At 39.5% G+C, this 25,881-nt stretch overlaps 1 protein-coding gene across 1 annotated transcript; it reads right to left on the bottom strand.

Annotated features, from left to right (window-relative positions):
* Positions 1–819: 819 nt before the first annotated feature.
* Positions 820–8,728, bottom strand: mboat7 (membrane bound O-acyltransferase domain containing 7). Its single transcript, XM_077216467.1, has 9 exons — positions 8,582–8,728; positions 8,043–8,122; positions 6,229–6,358; positions 6,012–6,138; positions 5,770–5,926; positions 5,159–5,354; positions 4,859–5,011; positions 2,462–2,638; positions 820–2,353 (listed from the first exon to the last, which is right to left on the bottom strand). Exons 2-9 carry the CDS (start codon positions 8,116–8,118, stop codon positions 1,966–1,968), a joined length of 1,404 nt encoding a protein of 467 aa, XP_077072582.1. The 5' UTR covers positions 8,119–8,122; positions 8,582–8,728; the 3' UTR covers positions 820–1,965.
* Positions 8,729–25,881: the final 17,153 nt, after the last annotated feature.

Below are 25,881 nucleotides of genomic sequence, written 5' to 3'. Positions count from 1 at the left end.
ATGAAGCGCAGCTCCCCAGTACCAGCAGCACTCATGCAGCCCCAGATCATGATGCTACCACCACCATGCTTGACTGTAGGCAAGACACAATTTTCTTGGTACTCCTCACCAGGCGTCACCACACATGCTGGACACCATCTGAACCTCCAACCTCTAAAGCAATGTTGGCAGCACTCATGCGTCTGTTTTTTGGAGCCAGCTTCAAAGTGTAGACTCACCTTCTTTGATTGACCCTTGCGATGCCTGTTCAGAGTGGAAAAACCTCTGTATGACCCTGGCCTGCACTGTAACTCAGTTTCAGGGTGTTACAAATCTTATTATAGCCTAGGCCATCTTTGTGGAAAGCAAAAATTCGAATTCTCAAATCCTTAGAGAGTTCTTTGCCATGATGTGCCATGTTGAACATCCAGTGGTCAGTCTGAGAGAATTGTACTCACAATTTTGAGAGCACAAATTTCAACTGCTCTAATACAAGAAACAAAAATTTGTATAGTCCTGTCAAGCTGACAAAAACATGAACATGATGAATAGGACATGGCTTTGCATGGTTAAACGATATACAGCTATTATCACTTAGGATGTACTCACTTTTGTTGCCAGCTATTTTGACAATAATGGCTGTATGTCAAGTTATTTTCAGAGGACAGTAAATATATACTGCTACAAGCAGCACATTGACAACTCTAAAGTACATCCAACTTTCAGTATTGTCCCTTGAGGCGATATACTAAAATGTTTGCTGAAATGTGTGGGTTGTACTCACTTTTGTGAGATCCTGTATTTTGTAACCAAACACAGAAATTACATCAGGAGAAGAAGTTTGGCAGGGATAAAAATCACTTATTTTATTGAAAACACTGATTTTTCAAACAAATCTGGAAGGATATGAGTGGTACATCCTGTGTTAAATATTGTCCAGAAGGTAAACATTAGAGGTAAAATATAGCAGGTAGACATTACAGGAACAAGGATACAATCTGAAATGATATATAAACTAAACACCAGCACGAGAACAAAAAATTCAGAATGTTCTGGAATAGTATTGTTTTTATATAATAATTACATTTTCTTACATCTTTCATACTTATTCAGACTCAACCAGACTTTAATTCCTCTTAGTATTAACATATTACTTTGTTGATACATGTTTAGCAACACTTAACATTAGGTTGCACTTTTCATCATATGGCTTCAAACTAAAGAGCAAATGAACAAAATAGCAAAAATATTCACTCCTACTTTCTGAAAATGTGAGAAAAAGAAAGTTTCCAAATACTTTCACATTCTTTGTAGCATAAAAATAATGTTCCATAACCATCAATGGATACTCAGAATGGGTGAAAAACAAGGCAGACTAACTTTTAATATCCCATATATACAACTTTATCACAAAGGTTGTGTGACCTCATTGACACTATTACAGAGTGTAAATCTCCTTGCACTTGCACTTTTGTAGTGATAGGGCCGGGGTCTAACATTCATCAGTTTTGTGTATGTGTGTGTGTGTGTGTGTGTGTGTATGGATGGATGGATTCAGTTATAAGTCCTCTGAGTGGGAGCTGAATTCCAGTTCCTTTGCCACTGATTAGGAGAAAAACTCCAATTCCAATATTTACTTAATATAAATACAATACTGACCTGGTCAGGATGAATCTATAAGGTTGCACTGTTTTTCGGTCAACAAAAATAAACATTTTTCAATATATGTAATAAAAAAATTAATGATAACATTAAAAGTATGGAAATTAATTGAAAGCTATTTTCACTGTTAATAAAATAAAGATTGATATCCTTGGGTTCATCACTTATTACTCTTCTCTCTGTGTTGTTTTAAAAAAAACAAAATCTGTTAAATGGCAGTTGATGGCTATTACAGTGCACGTTGAGAAATGTTTTTTTTATGTGTGTGTGTGTGTGTGTGTAAACATACCAACTCTCCAGTTATCATCACATCACACATTTGTTTCACTCAGCCTTCTCTCTTACCACATCCTGTTTCTCTCCTTCAGTTCCTTCCCTCCTCTCTCTCTTTTTCCCTCCTTTCATGATTTGTCCTACTCCTATACAAACTATTGCAATGATATGAATTATGAAGTATATGGAACTCCAGTAGTTGATGGTGTCGCTGGCCTTCAGGAGAACAAATCCCATGCACATGCAGTCGTAAGCCCTCATCTTGAGGAACCAGTGGATCCAGTCGAAGATGTTCTGGCCCTTCGGCCCCAGGCGGGCTCTGACGGAAGCTTCCATTGCCGATTCTGCTGCGATACACAGTGGGATGGTGAGAAAAGAGAGGTAGTAGCCAGCATGGAGGCCATGCCAGTAAGCGCTGATTAACATTGTCCATCCAGCCCTGCCACAATGTGAGAAAAGAGACAAAACAAAGTTGAAGATTATGATGGTCAATAACAGAGCATTTTAACCACGATGCAGTTGAAAGGTCAAATCCACATGCTCGTACCTGAGAGCGTACGCTTTGAAAGGGGCATTGGGGTAGATATAGTGGTGAAGCCACCACTGCACCGTCATGTTCCAGTATCGCATGCCATGCCGAACCTTGACGCAGAAATCTGTATTATAACAGTCAATGTTCTGGATAGTTTTGAAGTCATACTCCACAGCTGTGTCTGGATCAGGACTGAAACATACAACATTATCAACCACATGATTAAACCTCAAATGAGCTTGTAATTTCCTGTAGATTATCTCACTTAATGCTTTTTATAGGTACAGGCTGAAGAAACATGGACGTTTTTTATTGTGAGTACTGTTTACACTGGTGATTTACAATATATCGTTAACAGTGACTGTCTGATATTAACAGATTATTAAATTTACTTTATTAAATTTTCACTTAAAGCTAATCTTTAAAAACGCAAATAATTTATTAACACTGTTAAATATAATCTTTAGCAATTCTGAAAATGACTATACATTCTCAGAATTTGTAACATCAATTTTAAATATTAAATATATTTAAACTTGGAATAAGTAAATAAATATTTTTACAGTTGAAAACAGTTGTGCTGCTTCAACTGCCGTTCAAAAATTTGAGATCACTTCGAAATTTCCTTGTTTTCCATGAAAACACATGAAATTAGTTTGAATAGGAAATATAGCAAAAGAATAGGGAATGCCGTAATTTACTGATTTTTTTTTTTTACTGATCTCTGCTTTCATCAAAAACGCCACCTTTTGCAGCATTTACAGCCTTATAGATCTTTGGCATTCTAGCTGTCCATTTTTTTAAGGTAATCCGACAAGATTAAACCCCATGCTTCCAGAAGCATCTCCCACAAGATGGATTGGCTTGATGGACACTTCCTACAACAGCTGGATAGGGTTCAGATCCGGCGGAGACTGTGCTGCCCACTCCATTACAGACAGAATTCCTGCTGACTGCTTCTTCCCTAAATAATTCTGGCATAGTTTGGAGGTGTGTTTTTAGTCATTATCCTGTTGTAGGACGCAATTGGCCCCAATCAAGTGCTGTCCACAGGGTATGGCATGCATGGTGTTGCAAAATATAGTGATAGCCTTCCTTATTCAAGGTCTGTTTTATCATACTGTACTGAATGGTATCTTTACTGTACAAATGTCCCATTGTACCACCACCAAAGCACCCTCAGACCATCACACTGCCTCCACCATGCTTGACAGATCCTCTTGCTTTTTTTCCATTGTTCTGCATCTCACAAATCTTCTTCTGTTTGACCCAAAAACCTCAAACTTGGACTCATCGGTCATATTTCATAACATATTTCTCCAGTCTTCCTCTGTCCAGTGTCTGTGCTCTTTTGCCCATCTTATTCTTTTCTTTTTATTGGTCAGCCCGAGATATAGCTTTTTGTTTGCTACTCTGCGTAGAAGACCAGAATCCCCAGAGTTGCCTCTACACTGTTGATGACACTGGTGTTTAGAAGGTACTGTTTAGTGAAGCTGTCATTTGAGGACCTGTGAGGAGTCTGTTTCTAAACTAGAAACAGCCTTGTTTTTTAACTAGACACTCTAAGGTATTTGTCCTCTTGCACATTGTGCACCAGGCCCTTCCACTCCTCCTTCTATTCTGGTTAGAAGCAGTCTGCGCTGTACTATGGAGGAAGTAGTTCAATTTCTCGCATTAAATAGCCTTGATTTCTCAGCACAACAATAGACTGACGCATTTCCAAAGAACGTTCTTTGTTTCTGGTCATTTTGAGCCTGTAATCAAACCCATGATGCACCAGAGACTCAACTAATTTAAGAAGGCCACTTTTATTGCTTCCTTAGTCAGTGCAACAGTTGTCAGCTGTGCAAAAGGGATTTCTAATGATCAATTAGCCTTTTAAAATTAACTTGGATTAGCAAACATAACATGAGATTAAAAAAGGACTGATGGTTGCTGATAATGGGCCTTTGAGTAACAGTAGATCTTTCTTTAAAAATCAGCTGTTTCCAGCCACAGTTGTTATTTTCAACATTATGTCTGCAGTCTCCACTGTATTTGTGATTAATTTGAAGCTTTTGTAATGGATAAAAAAATTGTTTAATTGCTTCTGAAAATTATCCTATCCTAATGTATCATGTTTGTCCTGATGTGTACAGTTTAATATTGCCTAACTGTAACCCTGCTGACCTCTGATGCTGTTCTTTACTTGATCCTGCTTCAAGTCTATTACTGTAACATGTAAATTTCTATTCTTGGATAATTCAAATTCTATCATATCCTTTCATAGAACATGCCAGGTTTTCCCTGATATACCTCCTGATTAGATAAAATCCTCAGTCATCAAGTCAAGTCATCGTATTTACAAGTTACAGTCAAACTGTAAAAGCACATTAAAAAGCTAATAAAAGGTAATAATGTGAATCACCCTACCTATATTTCACCATTGGTCCTCCCCCAGGTTTTGACAGCGCCCCCTGAGGGTAACAGCCTAGACCTGCGCTGATGCAACCTGCCTCTGCCCCACACCATGCGGAGTAGAAACGCATCCGGAATACAAAGAATATTGCCACCATGTAGAAAAATCTGAAACATAACCACTATGATTCTCAATATGGTTAAAAAAACAAACAAAAAACAATTGTGATAAAGTGTGATTCAAATATAATTATGTCCTTTGGACTTTGCTTTTAGACTCAGTCTGGATTGGTCCTTTAATCCAGAAAAACAAACCTGTAAAAATAGTTGCGCTCCAGGAATTCTTCAGTACGGACATAGGACAAGGGAAAGAAAGAGTTGACAGCCATAAAGAGAACTCCGTAAACGGGCACCATCTTCAGCCTCTGCAGGCAGGGCTCTTTACCCGGCAGCGACAGGGGACTGGACTGCTGCAACCAGTCTGCATACGTCTGATAGCGAAAGAAGGGACCTGGGGGACACCGGCAAGAGTGGGTGGGACAAAGAATGGAAAATGAAGGAATGTGAGGAGAGCATGGTAAGAGTTATCAATGAAGACATGGCATAGATGGGCAAAGATGACACATGATATTGGGATAGAATGGAGTATAGGTATGGAATCAAATGCAATAATGAGCCATATCAATGTACCACAGGGGATGACAAAATGAAGCATATGGGTGTATGGTTTGGGAGGACAAATCATGGTAAAAGAGGAGCAATAATAACACAATCAGTTATAAAAAGAAATTGGACTCACACATTACTGAACTAGTAGCAGAGAGAAACAGAGAAAGACAAGTTAGCATACATGCAAAACATACAGCACAGAACATTTGAACAGACTCAAAAGCATTCCAGGAAATTCAAATCAATATCCAAAATACCTGTCATTATGCCCACATAGCAGTAGCTATACGATATCATTTCATAGAGTGAAGGCTCATGGGAAAGTCCTCCCACAACTGGGGATTTGGTGAAGGCGCTAACTTCCTTTTTCTTCTCCAAGTAATAACTTTGAACCTCATTAGCTAAACTGACCATCTGTGTATTCAAAACAAAACTCATTCAATATCTATATCAAGAGATTAAAACATGGAAAATGTGTCTAATTTTAATTGCGTTTTACCTTTAATGTCAAAAGAAGCTGAATGGCATTGGCAAAAGGTGTTGGCTGAGGGAGGCCAAACCAGGTGACCAGACGGAAAAAGAGGAGGTACAGAAACGTCCAGCCCAAAGACAGAGCAGGGGCACTTCTAAATAAAAGAATAAACAAAAAGATAAGAGCTCAGGGAAATACCACCGAATCTCATGTAAAATTCCAGACAGCTACATTTCACACTAACCTCCAACTGATCTTTATAATCAGCCATGTTCCTAACACTGTAAAGAAAGAGTGTAGAGTGTGGATCCCACAGGTAGCAATGGAGATGATTAAACCTAAGAGCAATGCCGCCCCCTGCTTGACTGGAGGGCCTGGTAAATAATGCACACAAAAGTGATCAAGAGTTATTAAAATCATAATGAAACAGAAGTATTGACACACCCCCAGGGCCCCCTCCCTCCCCTCTCATTTCATTCAATTAATAAATAAAAATTACAATTTTGAGTTATTCACAATAATAATAATAATAAATAATAATTTGCGAGTAATGCCTGAAAAACTGATCTATGGGATGTTTTAGGTGGGGTCTATACATGTTTATTGAATCTACGTGTGTTTGAAGTAGAGATGCTCCGATCAGCATTTTTGGGGCCGATCACCGATTACCGATCACCAAAATCATGATCTGCCGATTGCCGATTACTGCCGATCACAGAATGGCAGGGGAATGGGAATCTTTTATCTATAATCTAGCAGAGTTTGCACCATTTGTAGAAATGTGTTTATTTAATTGTATTTCGAAAATGTCTTAAGGCTACTGTAGGCCAGCTTTCCCAAATAAGGCAGAGTAACATTAAATTATTCCAAACAAAGAGGGGTTAGGCAGATCAACACACATCAGATCAGCCTAATGGGAGGGGATCAAGTTACACTTAGGCATATTTGGAAATTGTAGCCTCTTAATACACCCACTACATTTACTAATTGGCAACAAAATGTACAACTTGTTACACCAAAAACTGGCTACTGATAAAAGGACAAAACTATGGCAAGTTTTTTTCTGTTATTATTATAAACGTCTGATGTAGTTGAGCAGAATGCTCTTTTATGAAGTTACTTCATTAAAGGAGATATTTAATGAGATTATGCCTGAAAAGGTTTTGGATTTTTTATCATATGTTCATTTAAAAATATATGTTGTATAAAATGACTTCTTGTTTTGTTTTGTTTTATTGTATTTATATGATATTTGTATTTTAATAATTGAATTTTTGCCATGAAAATAGCTTTGAATGCTGACATGGCATTAAATAAAATAATCTGAATCTGAATCTGATGTAGTTGAGGAACCAACTACGTCGGATCAAAAAAAAAAAAATACCACCACCATTTGAAACATCTCGCGGCACGAATGTACCAATACAAATAAATAAAAACATCTCCAGTTAACTCAGAGCATTCATTTTGTTCATTTGTTAAATAAGTCGATCTAGCGCTGAAATGTTTTTTTTTATCAAGTGATCAAAGTGCTCGTTGCCGCAGCGATCAGTGGCGCAGATACCGTGTTCTGTTGTGGCTCGCGCGGTGCACGGTCTTCACTCGGACGCGCGCTTCAATCCGTTGGGAGACTCCCTATTCGTTCCGGTGAAGGAGAACTCATGTTGCCACTGCCAAGCTCCACTCTGCTGTTGTGTGCCCGTGCGCCACGCATGCAGGTGGGAAAAAGTCGGGCGAGTAATTTACGTCACGTGATCGGCTTCTTTGATCGGCGCTTTTGGGGTTCGCCGATCAATCTATTTTTAGCCAATATCGGCCGATCATGATCGGCGTCCGATCAATCGGAGCATCCCTAGTTTGAAGTGAGACTTCAAGTTTTAGTATTTAATATTTTGTACTTTATGTCACAAAACAACATTGGCTCAGCCCCTCACACATTCTAAATGTTTTTTAAAACAATGTCAACGACAAATTATACCACTTTACCTTTATTCACCCTATTATTAACACATTATAATATGTGGGCTCTAACGTGAAGTAAGACATAGTCAGACTTACTTAGGTAGCGGAATAGGAATCCAACAGGTATTGATGCACCAAGGATTCCTAGGTAGACTAATTCATCTGGTGACATCTTTCTGTTTACACCAATAACAAAGCATAACAATTATGTCACTGTTTATTATGTTATATTCATATTCAAGCTTATCCATCCAACATTAAAATAGTGCTTGAGTTAATCAGTTTAGAAAACTCCCAACATTTAGCCAGCTATCCCGTCTTTGACTATCCCATCCCTGAGCATATTTAATATTTTCTTAGATTTAATTAATTATTTTATTGAACCAAACATTTCCAACTTATCATGGCAGGTGCAGGCAGGTCTGTAAATCATACAGTCACTTCCTGACACTATAATCATTCAACACTTCTTAACAACATCAAAATAGTTTTTAGAAAACTGACATTTGAAAAGTGATTTGAATCATATGGGATGCATCTAATAGACTGGCCTTACAGAAGCATAGCCTTGGCACAGTGAGACTGGATAATATTTATACCACCTACAATTCTTAAATGACCACAGCAATACTTACAGCAGTGAGGTATGGAGGTGTGCTATCAAAGACTAGTTATTCTGACGGATATTGTATTTCCCAAAGTCCCATTTAATCGCCCGAGCGCTAGCCTGTTCTCTCCTCATTCACCACTTCCTACTACCGCATATGTGCACTGCAAGTATCGCATTGGAGTTGCCAGATATTCACAAAAACTGCAAAAGCAAATAAATGTCTAAGAAACCGTAAAACATCACAGCGGATAATGAATTAATTATATTGATTTTTTTATGTATGTGTTTTTTATACTTAAAAAAGTGCTGTTCATAACAGTAACATTTCAACAACACAACTATTCCGCTTCTGAGAACCCCGGAAATGTGAAAAGAGTCAATTAATACATATTAATAAAATAAGTAAGGAACATTCAGGGTCTTATAAAAATAGTTTTATAAATGTTTTGTAATAAAATGTCTTAATTGATCCAAGTCCTTATGTATTGTGGTAGTTTGCAATTCTTAAAAAATTTCTGACTGTAAAAGAGACTACATTTTAAAATATATTAGAATATCAGAAAAACTGCAGGTTCACAGTTTGCCACTATAATCATTCGAGCTAATTTGAGCTTATGGTATTTATGATGTTTACCATACCAAACGTAATTCATTTTTCCATATATCCAACATAACATAACGTACTAACTGAAAATAAATCTGGCAACCACTTTAACAGACGGGAACCTTCACTAGGACTGCCTGGGGGCGGAGCATCAGTGTAGGAGCTCATGCACTGGCACTACGGAAACATTTGGAATTCGTTGTTCCATTTACATACATACATTGTAACTGCATTCGTTTAAACTCAGCACTGTCATGTTATTGTAATAAAAATGTATTAAAAAAAAGAAATAAAAAAATAATTGTTTTAAAACGAAAGTTTATCGTGCAAAAAATTGGCCCGCAATTAGTTTTTAGTCAGAAGCCAGTTATTTTTTTATTGCATTTACTTTTTACTTCAGCGGGTCTAAAAATTGTTCTATAAATTCTGACTGTACGTGCTTCTCACGCCTATCTCGGAAGATGTTGGGGGAGAAACCGAAATGAATCTTTTTAAAGCTTTGAATCAAGTGAACCAATTGCTTCGCAAAATGATTCACTGTTATGTGAACCCTGCTGGTCAGAAGGTCAGAAGCATAGACTGTAAAAAAGAACAGTGGAAATGCAACAAAAACTCAGACCAAACACGCATAAAATACATTTTACAAACACATTGCAGATGTTTTATTGAAAATAAAATCTATCAAATGCAATTAACTAATCATCTAATAAGATTAAATATCAAGTGTCTATGTGTGACGGTCCTCTATGTATCAGTCTCGTTGTGTATGTGGAGCATCTGCACAAGGGGAAACCAAAACGAATCAGGAATGGCATGACATCGCAGACAGAGAATAGAACAGCCCACAGCAGTTATCAAAAGTTCTGCTCTTTTTTATTAAACTGGTTCAAATGTGATCGTATAGTGGAATGTTTCTTCTTTTTTTAAACAAAAGTACAAATATACATGTTTCACAATTCTTTGTCTTTTCCACAGTAAAATGTAAAATAAAATAAAATAAATAAAATCTCCAGCTTCTAAAACATTTCTGCTATATGAAAACACAGTATATAAAACAGCAAATTGTTTTCAACAGAAATATTGCTCTTATAACATACATTTTTCACACAACAAAAATAAACTAAAAATTCTATATATTACCTGCACAAGGGGAAACCAAAACGAATCAGGAATGGCATGACATCGCAGACAGAGAATAGAACAGCCCTACACAACACACGGTAAGGAGGAATAGCATTAGCAGCAGCCATGCAACATATGCTACATTTAACATTCAACTCTAAAACTAATGACTCACTCGACGTCAAACAAACAGCATTCATCTCTTAGTTACATCATAACAAAAATACAGTGAAATAAAACATTGTGTAGTGAGATTTTAAGCACTTAGGCTATAATTGTCTCTGCAGCGCTTAACATGCGACTTACCACAGCAGTTATCAAAAGTTCTGCTGTGGATTACCCAGAATTCGCTATTTTTAGCACAGTGGCGCAATACCAAGTGACGCCCGCAGATGGCGCTGTCCCCATTTATGCAGGAATTTAACAACTATATACAACCCGTTACATACACCCCCCTAAATTTCTGCTAAATCAGGGGAGCGCATCTAAAACAGAAGAAAGAAGGGAAAGAGAAAAAAAAATTAATTACATTGAGCGTTACTGCCTTATAGTCAGTTACAAAACTCCTCCTACAGAGATATGCAAGGATAGGGTGGTACCAAAACCTAAACCTTAACATAGACACAAGAGATGCCGTTTACACCTCTCCCAATTGACATAGCTCAAAAACTCCAGAGAAAATGGAGTATCTGTCTACACTCAGGAACAGAATTACTCAAAAGGCACATTATAACGTCTCAGGCTACACTGCAAAAACATGTCTCATAAGAGTAACAAAAGAACTAACTGAAGATCTTGAATCTTCCACAACCTGGTCATTCATCTCACAAATTAATCTCTTTGGAGGTTTAATGGTCCTACCAATCCTAGTCATAGGCATGCCTCGCCTAGGCTGGTTAATTACTGGCTCAACTGATTCTGAGTCTACACTACTGGGAATATGTGAGTGTGCATCAGCTGGCGAGTCTGTGGGGGGCTGTATGGGGTGATTGTGGGCAGACTGATCGTCTAGAAATGAGGACTGGCTCACATCCCTGTCCCGGCCAGTACATCCATGACTGTCGTCGACAACATCATCCACATGAGTATTCTCTACTGTGTTAGATGAACTGGGTAACTCGACAACAACCTCATCTAGTCCAGCATTATTTCCAGATTGCAAAATCCACTGCAATGTTTTTTCATCGCTGTCAAGTTGGTCATGAGGCAAAGCATCACCATGATCACTTCCAGCTCCAACTGACAGGGAATCAGACAACAGGTCAACTTCATCGTCTCTCAACAGGAAACTGACAGGAAGGAGCAAGTTCCGATGAACTGTTTTTTCTTTGCCAGTGACTGTGTCCTTCACACGGTAGACATTGATCGCCGATCTTACTGACAACACTTCGTAAGGAATTGACTCCCATTTGTCTGCAACTTTCCGTTTTCCTCTCTCGCCTCTGTTTGCCAACAAAACCCTGTCACCAACAGTCAATGGAGAGCCTTTTACCTTGCGGTCGTAGAGCTTAGCATGACGAGCCTGTTCGGCTGAACTGTGCCTCTGAGCAACCTGTGCTGCCTCACTCAGGTCTCTTTTGAGATGGGACACGAACTCTGAATGAGTAATGACAAGATCATTCCTTAGAACATGTTGAAACATTACATCAATTGGAAGTCTGGGAATCCTCCCAAACATGAGGTAAAATGGTGCAAAGCCGGTTGTTTCGTGGACAGTGCAGTTATAACAGAAAGTCAGCACTCTTAACGACTGGGGCCACTTTGCTTTGGACTTGGGGGGTAAGGCTCTGATCATGCTCCCCAAGGTCCTGTTGAAACGCTCTGTGATCCCGTTACCCATCGGGTGGTAAGGGGTCGTGTGCGATTTCTTTATCTCATCCATATCCAACAGTTCCTTGATGAGCTTACTCTCGAAATTAGCCCCCTGGTCAGAATGCACACGCTTCGGGAAACCATATATGCAAAAAATATCATCCCATAAACGGCGAGCCACTTGTTTCGCTGACTGGTTCTTACAAGGAAAAGCAAAAGCCATCTTGGTGAAATGATCAGTCGCTACGAGAACATCAACAGACTTGTTATCTCCCTGCTCTGCTGACCAGAAATCAATGCAAATCAATTCCATGGGCTCTGTGGTGTGAACGGTCTCCAAAGGGGCACGAGCATTAGGCTCCGGCGTCTTACCAACAATGCAACGTTTGCAGTTTCTGACATAATGCAGAATATCATGCGCCATACCTGTCCAAAAAAAACGGTGTCTGGCCAGGGAGAGTGTACGTGCGCGTCCTTGGTGACCTGCGGCATTGTGTATGCCATGAAGAACTTGTTGTTTTAAGCAATCTGGTACAATGAACTGATAGAGCTTGTTGTTCATGTTGTGATCTCTTTTCACTTTAAATAGCATTCCATCTTGCAGTGTGAGTTTGTTCCAGTGCTTGAGCAGCTTGATTACACTACGAGGCTCCTTTATACGCTCACGTTTGTCAGGTCTCTTGTGTCTCCGGACATAGTAAACCACTCTACTCACGGTGCTGTCCTGCTCCTGCATAGTCAGAAGAGTGCTTTTAGGCAGAGCAGTGGCACAATCCTCCTTCTCCAAATGAGGGATGACTGCCGTCCCCATTACACGGCTTGTCCCACCAGAGCAGTGTGCACTCAAGAGGGCGGAGATTTCCTGAGATGTTAACTTGCCCTGGGAAAGTGGGTGGGAGAAATCAGAGCTTGGTTCAACATCTGTGTTCACAAGTTGACAGTTGTTTGTGTATCTGAAAGCATCTTGAACTGTTTCATCCATCACACCATTCAGTTGATTTAACAAAGCATGGTATGGCTCTGTCACAAGGCGATGACTGACACTCGACTGGACAAAAGGCTCTCTGCTGAGTGCATCTGCCACTACGTTCTTAGCTCCTGGCACATACTTCAGATCGAAACTATAGGATGCCAGCTTCGCTACCCAACGCTGCTCACATGCATCAAGTCTTGGTTTGGTGAGTATGTATGTGAGCGGGTTGTTGTCAGTCCAAGCTGTAAAATGACAACCTTTCAACCAGTAATGGAATTTGTCACATACTGCCCATTTTAAGGCTAAAAACTCAAGCCTGTGAGCGGGGTAGTTCATCTGAGAGCGTGAAAGCGTCTTGCTCGCAAAAGCCACTGGCCTCGCCATGTCACTGCCTCTGGGGATCTGAGAGAGTACTGCTCCCAACCCATCGAAAGACGCATCCACGGCTAATATGAAATGGTCATCAAAATCAGGGTGAGCTAATGTTACACTTGTAAGCAAGTCATGCTTTAAAGTCTCAAATGCACATTTGCATTCTTCAGTCCAGTCTGATTGTGTGAGTTTAACATTTACAACTTTCTTTTTAGGATGTCTCCCTTTATTTTTAAAGCACTGCGTGTCCGGCTGGGAGATGAGCTTGAAGAGGGGCTTTGCTTTGGCTGAACATCTCTCAATAAAATGTTGATAATACAACACCATAGCCAAAAATGATCTAATTTTCTTAGGGCAAGGAGTGACGCCATCGGAATCCATTAAATCAGACACCTGTACATCAGTGATGGCCTGAACTTTTTCAGGGTCAGTACAGACTCCCTCTTCACCCACAATGTGGCCCAGGAATTTCACAGACCTTCTCAGAAAATTACATTTCTTTGGTGAGAGCTTCAAATTCTGAGTCTTCAACCTGGAAAACACCATCTCCAGCCGGTCGAGTGCAAGCTGCTCTGTAGGAGCAAAGACCAAAAGATCGTCAAGGTAACACAACAGACTGGTGAAGTTCTTGTCACCGAAAATCGACATCATCATCCGCATAAATGTAGCGGGGCTGTTTGTGAGGCCTTGGGGCATGCGATTGTATTCGTGGAGTCCGAATGGAGATGAGAATGCTGTATACTTTTTGTCTCCCTCATGTAGTGGCACATTGTAGAAACCGGATGTCAGGTCCATAGTGGAGAAGAAAGCATTTCCACCTAGAGCAGCAAGTGCATCTGACTGGTGTGGGAGAGGATGAGCATCTTTTACTGTCCTGGCGTTGAGCCATCTGAAATCATTACAGATCCTGAGGTCGCCATTTTTCTTCCACACAAGTACTAAAGGTGATGCGTACTCACTGTTAGACTTTCTTATTATGCCACTCTCTTCCATGTCATTCAGGGCTGTCCGCAGCTTCTCATAGTGACTTGGTGGTATCCTGCTATAAGGTAGACGAAACGGTTTGTCGTCAACCAGACGGATCCTGTGAACAAAATCTTTTGCCAGACCACAATCCATCTTATTCCTTGAGAATATAGACTCATGAGCTGTGATGATGCTGAGGAGTTTGTTCTTCCACTCGAGAGAGACTTCACATGCACTTAGGTCTAAATCGTTCAATCCCAAGTCCCTCAGAATGTTGGTCAACTCCTCTTCCGACAGTAGTGGTTGTTCGGAGATGTGAGAGGACTGGGCACTTGACTGGATGTTACACTGGACACTTTCAACCTCTGTGAAATCCTCTACGGCAATGCATGGGGATACATCAGCGATTTTTGCATTCCTTCTCAGTGTAACAGGGCGATTAGTGGGGTTAACTAGTTTAACTGGGACTAAGCCATCACCAAATAGTGGTGTGATAACTCTGCCGACCAAGATCTGTTTAGGCCTGGAATTAGATTGGGTGGGCTCTATGACTACAGTACTACCCACAGATACCATGGCCTTGCTAGGGAGTTTACCCCAAACTAGATATTCACTCTGTGGCTGTAATGTTACACTGCCTTTAAGTTTGGCTGTACCCACTTTGTCTGGCACAATATCTCCTTTCCACCTCTCTGTGTTGGAAAGTAAAGACAAAAACTGAAAGGATTCATCCATTCCATCTCCACTTGGCATGGTCATAAATTTCCAGTAACCGACGGTGGTCCTCAGTAAAGTCAACAGCGGTTTGATAGCATTGCTGCCAAGAATCAGTTCTTCTGTCTGACCTGTCACAACCAGAACAGAGATCATCATTTTACATCCATAAACGGAGACTGTGACATCATATATCCCTGTGGGGTTAACTCTATGACCTCCACATCCAACAACGACGACATTATCTGCTAGAGTCTTTATCAGGTTAGGATTGGCTTTCAACAAGTTAGCTTCTGCTGCTTCGCTTATGGTGCACGCCATAGAGCCGCTGTCAATCAGTGCTTTCAGTGTTGGACCATTCTCGACAGACACAGGGGTATAGAACAGACTATCAGTCATAGGAACGTGCTGTAAGCATTGAAAAATAACAGTTTTGTCAGAAGGGGCAATACTTTTTTGTACCTCGTATACAGACTCATAATCCTCAGTATCACAAATGGAAGGCTGACTAATTAGATCTACACTGCCCTCCCCCTCGCGCAGATCTGTTAGTTTCCCTGATTAGACGGAGGTAGAGTAGCCCGTGACACAGGACAGTTGCGTCGGGAATGGCCGGGTGACAGGCACTGAAAACACAGGCGATGCTCACGGCAGTGTGCTAGGGCAGAGTGAGCTCCATCGTTACAGATAGCACAAGGTAAGGCATCTAAGGCATCAATTCTTGGGAGTCTGGCATTGCGTCGACCTGAGTTAGGCTGTCGTACGCATGAATTGCGCAGTAAAACTTTCTCCAGCATGTCAATCACTCTCTCTAGATTAGCCTGGTCTGTAGATCCACACCGCTGTAATCCAGAGTCATGGCAAGCGACAGAGGCTGCATTAACATCAACTTTGCAAACATTTGCCTTATCAGTCCTAACACAACATGTCGAACTAGCAGGTTTGAAGCTGGACTCTGATTTATGGGCATTTAACACAGCTTGCACTTCATGGGCTGACCACTTATCAATGGACTTGGATCGAAAGGTTAGAGCCAAATCTTTACTGGGACAATGGCGGATGAACATGTGTGCAATCTCTGTTCCTGGATTATCAAATGATTTGCCTTGCTCCTTTAGACATTCAGAGGCTACATCTGCTGCTTTGTTTAGCCTCAACCAGTAATCGTAAGGCTCCTCATTGTCATTAGGCAAAGTGGTGTAAAAGTCAGAGAGGGGAACTGGTGAGTACTGACTGCAACTGAAATGCTTCTGTAGCAGACTGTAAATAGCATTGGGGCTAGTTTGGGTGTCAGACTCGCTGTTCCTAATCCAAAATTTGACAACGTCTTTTGCTCTGCCCCGCAGGTGAACAAGTATCTCCTCAACATGTTCAGCAGTATTCATGTTTCCCTTCTTAACAAAGGCCCTCATCAGGTCTTCCCACTCCTCTATGTCAACTGAGTCAGATCCGTCCCCTCTGAAGGAAGGAGGCTCTTTGACATTCCTGTGTGTGACCAAATGAGCCTGGGATATATCCACAGTGTTGGAGGGTCGAGTCAGAGGTGTACTGCCAGTATGTGGGTTGCTGTGTGTGTCTGACCCCACGCTAGGTGGATTAAGACGAGATATAATACTGTCGGCTATCTGCTCCCCAATCATTAGAGCAATTGAGCCTACTTGATCTAACAAGTCGGGGGCAACATATTCAGAGTGTGGTGTTGAACTAGTGACTGGTTGCCCCAGGTGGGTTACGCATATCAGTAATGTCAGGGGGATCAATTGAAAAGTCAACCCTATTCACTCCTAACGCAACGTTACCGCCATCAGGACTACCAAGAAAGGAAGCAGGTATCTGCAGTACACCTCTCCCCCTACCAACAGAAGCTGGAGTACGAGCCGGCGAATCAAGTCCTGTTGCGCTCATTATGACTACACTTCAAAACAATAAGATCAGGAAAAAAAACAAAAAAACAGATCAACTAACAAGAGAAAACTGACCCAAAATTATTTAAAAAATCAGAGCATTTAGAGTCCTTTTAATGTGCAAAGGATAACATAAAGATGTCCTCTTCAGGAAACTACAGTCCACGATGTCCGAACGAAGCCACAGCTACAGCGGTCCGTCAATGGCAGGCAGACGTCCACTCACTCACAGTCACGGCACCAATGTGACGGTCCTCTATGTATCAGTCTCGTTGTGTATGTGGAGCATCTGCACAAGGGGAAACCAAAACGAATCAGGAATGGCATGACATCGCAGACAGAGAATAGAACAGCCCACAGCAGTTATCAAAAGTTCTGCTCTTTTTTATTAAACTGGTTCAAATGTGATCGTATAGTGGAATGATTCTTCTTTTTTTAAACAAAAGTACAAATATACATGTTTCACAATTCTTTGTCTTTTCCACAGTAAAATGTAAAATAAAATAAAATAAATAAAATCTCCAGCTTCTAAAACATTTCTGCTATATGAAAACACAGTATATAAAACAGCAAATTGTTTTCAACAGAAATATTGCTCTTATAACATACATTTTTCACACAACAAAAATAAACTAAAAATTCTATATATTACCTGCACAAGGGGAAACCAAAACGAATCAGGAATGGCATGACATCGCAGACAGAGAATAGAACAGCCCTACACAACACACGGTAAGGAGGAATAGCATTAGCAGCAGCCATGCAACATATGCTACATTTAACATTCAACTCTAAAACTAATGACTCACTCGACGTCAAACAAACAGCATTCATCTCTTAGTTACATCATAACAAAAATACAGTGAAATAAAACATTGTGTAGTGAGATTTTAAGCACTTAGGCTATAATTGTCTCTGCAGCGCTTCACATGCGACTTACCACAGCAGTTATCAAAAGTTCTGCTGTGGATTTCCCAGAATTCGCTATTTTTAGCACAGTGGCGCAATACCAAGTGACGCCCGCAGATGGCGCTGTCCCCATTTATGCAGGAATTTAACAACTATATACAACCCGTTACATATGTAATATGTGCTCTTTTATCAATTTTCAAGTCCTGTTTTGTTTGTTGCATCACGGATTGCTCAGCTAATCACAGGTCAATAAGAGACTAATAATTAGTACTATTATTGCTTTGAATTATACTAATGTTTAACGCGAACAAATCTGATCCGAGATCAGGTAAAATGAGTAAACCCCATAGACACTTGTTCAATGATTCGCCGCCTGGGGGCGATCTAAGTGAATCCGCATGATTCATGAGTTTACAGAAATCGCCCCCCAGCGGTAAATCATTTAAATTTCGAAACAGAGCCTGAAATTATGGAAATCACGTGACCTTGTTTGATACACGCTCTGGGTGAGAGTGTGAGCTGAAGCCAACTCTGAACCGGAAGGCGGCAAATGCCGACGCGGCGGTAAACATAGGGTGCTTCTCATTTCTTATTTGTGCATCCTCGTTTCCTTTCCTAGCGCCTCAGCTCCTCCCCCTGTAGGTTGTGAGGGAAGGACGCAAGGAAAGAAAGTGAGGACGGAGGAATCGAATGAAAGCTTTTTTATACATTGGTATACTTGATCACTTGAGCGTCACTTCATAGCGTCATCAGCAGCGCTCAAAGGATCTGCCCTTATGTTGTTGAAGTTTGTTTATTTAAGAAATTCATAATGAATAATAATAAAGCAAGATACCCTGTTGAAATATGTGAGATGTGTAGTTTATATAAACAGCGAGGGTAAAGTACATGTTCAAATTATTGTCACCGATGTGAAGGGGGAGGAGAATGTATACGTGCGTGACGTTTAGTCAATAAAACACTTCCGCATAGGATACACCTGTGTATCCTCGCTCATAACTCCTCTAAAAGCCTCCTCACTCCTCGATCCTCGACTCCTCACGGTCCAATTAGAGAATTGAGATGTCCTTCAAGATGGCTGTGCTTGATTGGTTTCCGGGTCATAGGATGGAGGACAGAGGAGCGAGGAGACGAGGAGGGATATTGAGAAGCACCCATAGACATCATATAGATAGACGCCCTATCGACCGCTACTGCAAAGCGAATTTACCCATGATTCATAGCGGGTTTGAACCGGAAGCCGGTTGTCCTTTTCCGGTTCGAAGCTTTATGAAGATTAAGCGCCGCTTGATCAGAACGCCCGCAGTGATGTGCTGGTTAGAAAATATGTGAAATAAGTAGGGCTGGGCCTGCCCGTGCACGACTGAAGTTGGGTTGGAAGTTATGTATACTATATGGGAGAGAATGCTAAACCATAATGAGCGTTTTCGTAATATATTGCCTATTCTGCATCTCAACGCACGCATAAGCTTGCCACAAAAACCCCCCGGCAAAAGTAATGATTATGCATTAAACATTTGAATTGTTTATTAATAACTAGTGTTTTAATAAATAAATAAATATTTAATAAACTGAAATGCACACTTCATACGAAGTAACCTATACATTAGCAGAGAGCAGCCCATTTCTGCTCGTTCTTAATTATTTTGTTTAAAAGTACACATTTCAAGCTTTCTATAGATATACTTATCATGTATGTGAGGCAAGTAACTTATACGCTGAGTTTCGTTGATTAATAAGACGCGCTCCAGTTCACGCGCCCGCGCCTCCGTGTCCTGTATATCTACTATTTGTGCTTCTTATTTATTATTCCAGGCAATTTGTTGATAAAACAGTGATAAAAATGAAGATACAATTTATACTAAGCGAAATTCACTTTAAAGAAAGGCTTTCTACAAAACAAAACTTGATAAGTGGTCAAAATCATGTCTGAGCCATTCCAAATGTTTTCCGATATATTGGGCATCTTATGATCATATCTGACTCATCTTATGCGGTTCCCTTTTCAAATAATCAACATAGATGAAATATTTTTTTTTTAAAAAACATTATATTGTGAAACTTAAATATAAAAAGTATGTTTAGTTTTTTTTTGTTTAACTTATATTTAAACGTCACACTGCTCCGCTTTGCTCACATGCTCTGGTGTGTAGCCTATACATGCATGTGTGCGTGATGTGATGGAGAGGTGCGATTCTCGAATATTAATTGCATAATACCCAGCGATCTTCGAATATTATGTTTGCTTGAAATGCCCATCCCTACTGGTAACGTATTACACCTTTTTCGTTGGATGCTTCAGTTTTAGCGCAGCTAACCAAAAACGTCTACTCTCTGGTATTGAATGTAGCTGATACGAACCGGACATAGGCATTCTCTCCTTTTTATCTTATGCTCAAAGCACCCAGTTTCTAAAAAGTTTTTTTTAAATCTTTTTTGAATTGTTAAAACAACCAACAACAGCACATGTAGAGCCTGAACTCATTCTCTCACTGCTAATACAGTACGAACCGGAAGTAGGCAACCGGAGTCGTCGTCATGGCGGCGCCCATTGTTTAGAGCAGAATAAGGTGGATTGGCGCCATAGACAGTATAAGAAGTGGACAGAGCCATCTCATTGGAACTCAGTTGAGACAGTTGAAGCCCATTTTTAGCTATTTTTGAGCACTTCCGTTCCTGACGCGCAGACTCAAACCGACTCAAACTAAGCTTGATGACGTGAGCAACCTGTCTGACAGACGTACATCTTCTAGTAGCTGTGCGTGAAATTGCCAACATTAATCACTTCATATGTATTCACTTACCAGATACCGAATTATTTCCAATTCCCCAAAAACATTGTTGAAATATTTTGTCCCGTTGCTTTTATGGACTCATTATCTATGGGCTTCTCCCTTGACGGGACGTCCCCCCGATTGCCTGCGAGCTTCTCCTCCTGTCTATACGGTAATGTTTCTATTGTGCGACATAAAGTCGCGCGGTTATGACGCAATCGTTAGCCTGTTTTTAACAAAAACGGCTTCTACTGGGCCATAACGTAAGATACAAAGTAATGGAGCCTTTTATACATTGTCGTGTTTATTTAGAAACAAATAATGGACAAATGAAGTCTTTGGACGCCTCAGATGTAAAGTTATTCGCTGTCAAAGTGACGCCAAAATGAATGGGAGTCAATGGAATGCTAACAGCAGGTGAAGTTCTGCTACAATGGCGGCTCCCGCGAGGCTTCAGCTTCCGGCTGATGGATTACCCCCTTGATTGGCGCGGACGAGCCGTGGAGCCGCAATCTTAAACCGGTCACCCGCTCCGCTCAGTGTAATCTGTTTGGCAGGTGCAATGAGCCGCCAGCGCATTTAATTAATCATATCTCACTGAATACCGAACTGATTTTCACGCGGGTTTTTTGCTGCAAAGGTCATACACGTAGCTACGATACAGGACACATTGAATATTTTGTTCACAAAATACAACCAATAGTACGGTAATGTTAAATGTTAAAATCTTACTCGTGAAAAGTAATCCCCGAGTGATGGTCCCCCGATTTGAGCAGGAATATGCTGCACAGTGCTCTGGCATCTACTGCTGCTATGCAACGCAAATAGGAGTATGACCGGTTTAAGATGGCGGCCGCATTTCTTGCGCCACAGCGGCCAATAGGGCATCTAGTCTCTATATGCTATCTATGGCGGTAAATGGCGGCAAATACAAAAAATCCAAAAAGGTGAGGAGGAAAGATCGGAAAGTTGTTCGATGAAGAAGATGGGGATGAACAAAATAATATCAAAAGTGGACTAAGGATATTAGTGAACTTTAAAGGAGAGGTAGGAGTCTCAGGCGTTAATCCATTGACATTGACATACGAACTGAAAAAGCAGGTAGGTGAGATAGCATTTGCAAAAGTGTTACAAGACAGAGCTTTATTGATAGCATGCAGGAATGAAGAGCAGAAAAATAAAGCCTTAAAAATAAAGAAAATTGGAAAACAGTTAGTAATGAACTGCAAGATCATAGGACAGAAATCGTGTGCGTATGGAGTAGTAAATGGAATTCCGTTAGGAGTTAACATGGAGGAATTAAAAAAGAATATAGAGGGGGCAAAGGTCATAGATGCAGTCCGCTTGCAAATGAACAGAGAAGGGAGAAGAATGGATAGCTTGTTAGTACGTCTAAAATTGGAAGAAGAAGTGCCAGATCGGATTAAGATGGGTTATATCAGCTATCCGATTAGGAAGTATATATCTCCTCCTTTGAGGTGTTATAATTGCCAGTGGTATGGTCATACTGCAGCAGTGTGATGAGATGTGCACGTTGTGGAGGGGAGCACGAATTTGGGAAGTGTGGAGAAGGAGTAGGATTGAAGTGTTGCAACTGTGGAGGTAGACACAATGTGGCATATGGAGGTTGTGAGGTTAGGAAAAAGGCAGTGGAAGTACAACAGGAAAAGTCAAAAAACAATCGAACTTATGCCGAAGCTGTGAAAGTAGTGAATGAGAGAAATTGGCAAAGTGGGACTGAAAGAATGGATATTGGAAAAGAAGTGAAGGTACAGGAAGAATTGATGAAGGTAGAGTACCAGAAGATGCAATGATAGTAAGTAAGATCAATGTTGTGCTCTTCATGGTGGAGGTAATCAATTGTACAGCACAAACAGAAAGGAGAACAGAAAAGTTACAAATAATAGTAAAGGCGGCAGAGAGATTTCTAGATATAAAGGGATTGAAATGTGAAGAAATAATGAAAAACCTTACAGAATCTCAGTCAAGTCAGGAATTAGGGGCTGGCTAGTATGGCTATGTTTATTATTTTACAATGGAACGCTCGAAGCCTTTGTGCCAATGGTCAAGAATTTAAAGGATATATAAGCCAAATGAAAGTTAAGCCGGATGTAAAATGTATTCAAGAATCATTGTTGAATCCTAGATTAGAATTTGTTTTAAAAGGATACGTTAGTGTGAGAAGAGACCGGAAAGAAGGAAAAGGAGGAGGATGTGTTAACTTTTTAAAAGAGGGAATGTCTTATAGAGTTTTGGAGAAAGGGGAAGCGATGGAGTATATAGTTGTAGAAATATGGTTTGGAAACAAGAATTATGTAATAATAAATTTTTACAATCCGTGCAAAAGATTAACACAAGAAACTTTGTTAGCAATTAAAGGATTAAGTGGAGATAGATTAATATGGTGTGGGGATTTTAATGCACATAGTACTTTATGGGGTGGTTTATTAACAGATACAAATGGTTTGGTCATTGAGTTGATGGAAAAGGAAAACTTGGTTTGCATAAATGATGGAACAAAACATATATGGATGTAAATTCAGGGAGGGAATCAGCAATAGATCTAACAATTGTTTCTAATGTATTAGGTGGTATTGTAAATTGGGAGGTATTAAAAAATTGCATGGTGGGTAGTGATCATTTTCATTTTCAATGAAAATGATTTTCAATCATTTTCAATTGTAAAAAGTGAGATAAGGAAGATAAAGCAAGGAAATACAGGAAAGTGCAAATACGAGAAAGCAGATTGGGGAAAATTTGAAAGAATATGTGAGGAAGGATTGAAAATGATCAAAATGAATAAGTAATAATAATTTAAAGAATATATACCGAAATAATATCAGTGATGCAGAGTGCTGCTAGTGAATGCATTCCGAAAAGCAAAGGAAAGAGGGTGGAGAAAGTAGTTCCATGGTGGAATGAGAAGTGTACAATAGCAGTGAAAAGGAAAAGGAAAGCATTTAAAATTTTAAGGAAAACTCACTATTGGGAAAACATGATAATAAGAAGAACAATAAGGGAAGTGAAGAAAGAGTATTGGAGAACATATTGTGATGAAATTGGAAAAAATACTCCAATTAGGGAAGTGTCGAGTATGATTAAAAAGATGAGTGGCATTCGCAGAGATTATGAATATCCTGTGTTAAGTATTGGGGAAGAAATAGCAATAAGGGATGAGGAGAAAGCAGAAATGTTTAGGAAAGAATTTTCAAAAATAAATAGTTCGGATAATTTGATGGAGGAATGTAAGGAAATGAGGGAGGAATTGTTAAAAGAGCATCCATCTATTTTAGAGAAAAAGAGAGTTACAAATATTTTACTTGATGTGCCTTTTTCAATTTCAGAATTAAAGAATACAAAATTAAAAAATACAAAAGCGTCAACTCCAGGACAGGACGGAATTAGTTATGTAATGGTTAAAAGGTTAAGTGATGAATCTCTTAAAATCATTTTAGAGTTTTATAACAGGGTATGGGAAGAAGGGATTTTACCTAAGAGTTGGAAAGAAGCTGTAATAATTCCAATTACAAAAACAGGTAAAGATCCAAGTATTCCTTTAAACTATAGACCGATAGCATTAACATCACATTTAGGTAAAGTAATGGAGAAAATGATTACAGAGCGTTTAATGAATCTTATGGAGAAAATACATTTTTTCTCTCCATATCAAAACGGGTTTAGATGGATTCAATTATTAATTTAGAATCAGATATTAGGAAAGCTTTGATAAATAAAGAAATTATAGTAGCAGTTTTCTTTGACATAGAGAAAGCTTATGATATGTTATGGAAAGAGGGTTTATTGATAAAATTATTTAAAATTGGATTAGATGGAAAAGTATATAATTGGATTAAAGAGTTTTTAATTGAAAGAAATATTAAAGTAAAGATTGGGGAATATATATCAAGGAAAGGAATAATTGAGAATGGAACTCCTCAGGGTAGTGTCATAAGTCCTTTGTTGTTTATTATTATGATTAATGACGTATTTACAACAATAGATGAGAGCATAAATAAATCGTTGTTTGCTGGTGATGGAGCTCTATGGCTTAGAGGTAGGAATGTAGAGTATATTGTTAATAAAATGCAATTAGTTTTAAAAAATGTTGAGAGGTGGTCTTACAAATGGGGTTTTAAATTCTCAGTCGAGAAAACTAAGTGGATTTTGTTTACAAATAAAAGGTCAAGTATTGATTTAAAGATGAAATTATATAATAAAGAGATAGAACAAGTTAAAGTGATACGATTTTTAGGTATGTGGTTTGATACAAAAGGTACATGGAATGTACACATAAATAAGATGGAGGATAAGTGTAAGAAGATTTTAAATGTAATGAGGTGTATTTCAGGACGAGAATGCGGAGCTGATAGAATGGCATTAAGAACGATTTATTCAACAATGATAAGAGCAATAATAGATTATGGCTGTACAACATATGGATCAGCAGCTAAGTCACAGTTAGGAAAAATAGAACGAATTCAATCACAAGCTTTGAGAATTTGTTGTGGAGCTTATCCTTCCTCTCCAATTTCAGCGTTACAGGTGGAGATGGGGGAGACGCCAATTCACTTGAGAAGGAAGCAACTGATACTGACATATTGGGCAAACCTTAAAGATCAGAAGGATAGCCATCCAACAAAAGGTATAGCTACTAGAAGCATGTTGGGAACATGGGAAAAAGAAAGTTAACAGTTTTGGTTGGATAATTAATGATTTAGTGCAGGATATGAAATTAAGTGAGGTTAGTGTTATTCCAACAGTAATATTACCAATTACACCATTATGGATTTTACCTCAACAAAATATAGACGTATTCTTATTGGAATCAAGACAAAATAAAGATCAGAGGGTGTTAGAAGGAGAGATGATAAGAGAATATATTGGGACTAAGTATGACAAATATATACAGGTTTTCACAGATGCATCTAAGGATCCACATAATGGGCAGGTGGGGATAGCATATATCATTCCAAGAATTAATGTGACAAGAGGGGAAAGAATAACAGACCATGTCTCTGTGTTTACATGAGAGTTACTAGCAATTATGGTAGCTTTGAATAAAATAAATGAAATGGGAATTAGTAAAAATTTAATACGTTCAGATTCAAGTTCAGCCTTGATGTGTCTGGAAGAACAAAAATCAGAAACTAGACAAGATACAGTTTTGGAGAT

Source organism: Siphateles boraxobius, unplaced genomic scaffold, assembly GCF_051911475.1.
Source record: "Siphateles boraxobius isolate OS27281-9 unplaced genomic scaffold, OSU_SipBor_1 12, whole genome shotgun sequence".
NCBI lineage: Eukaryota > Metazoa > Chordata > Actinopteri > Cypriniformes > Leuciscidae > Siphateles > Siphateles boraxobius.
The sequence above is the reverse complement of the archived record's forward strand: the minus strand, read 5'-3'. Positions and strand labels throughout refer to the sequence as shown.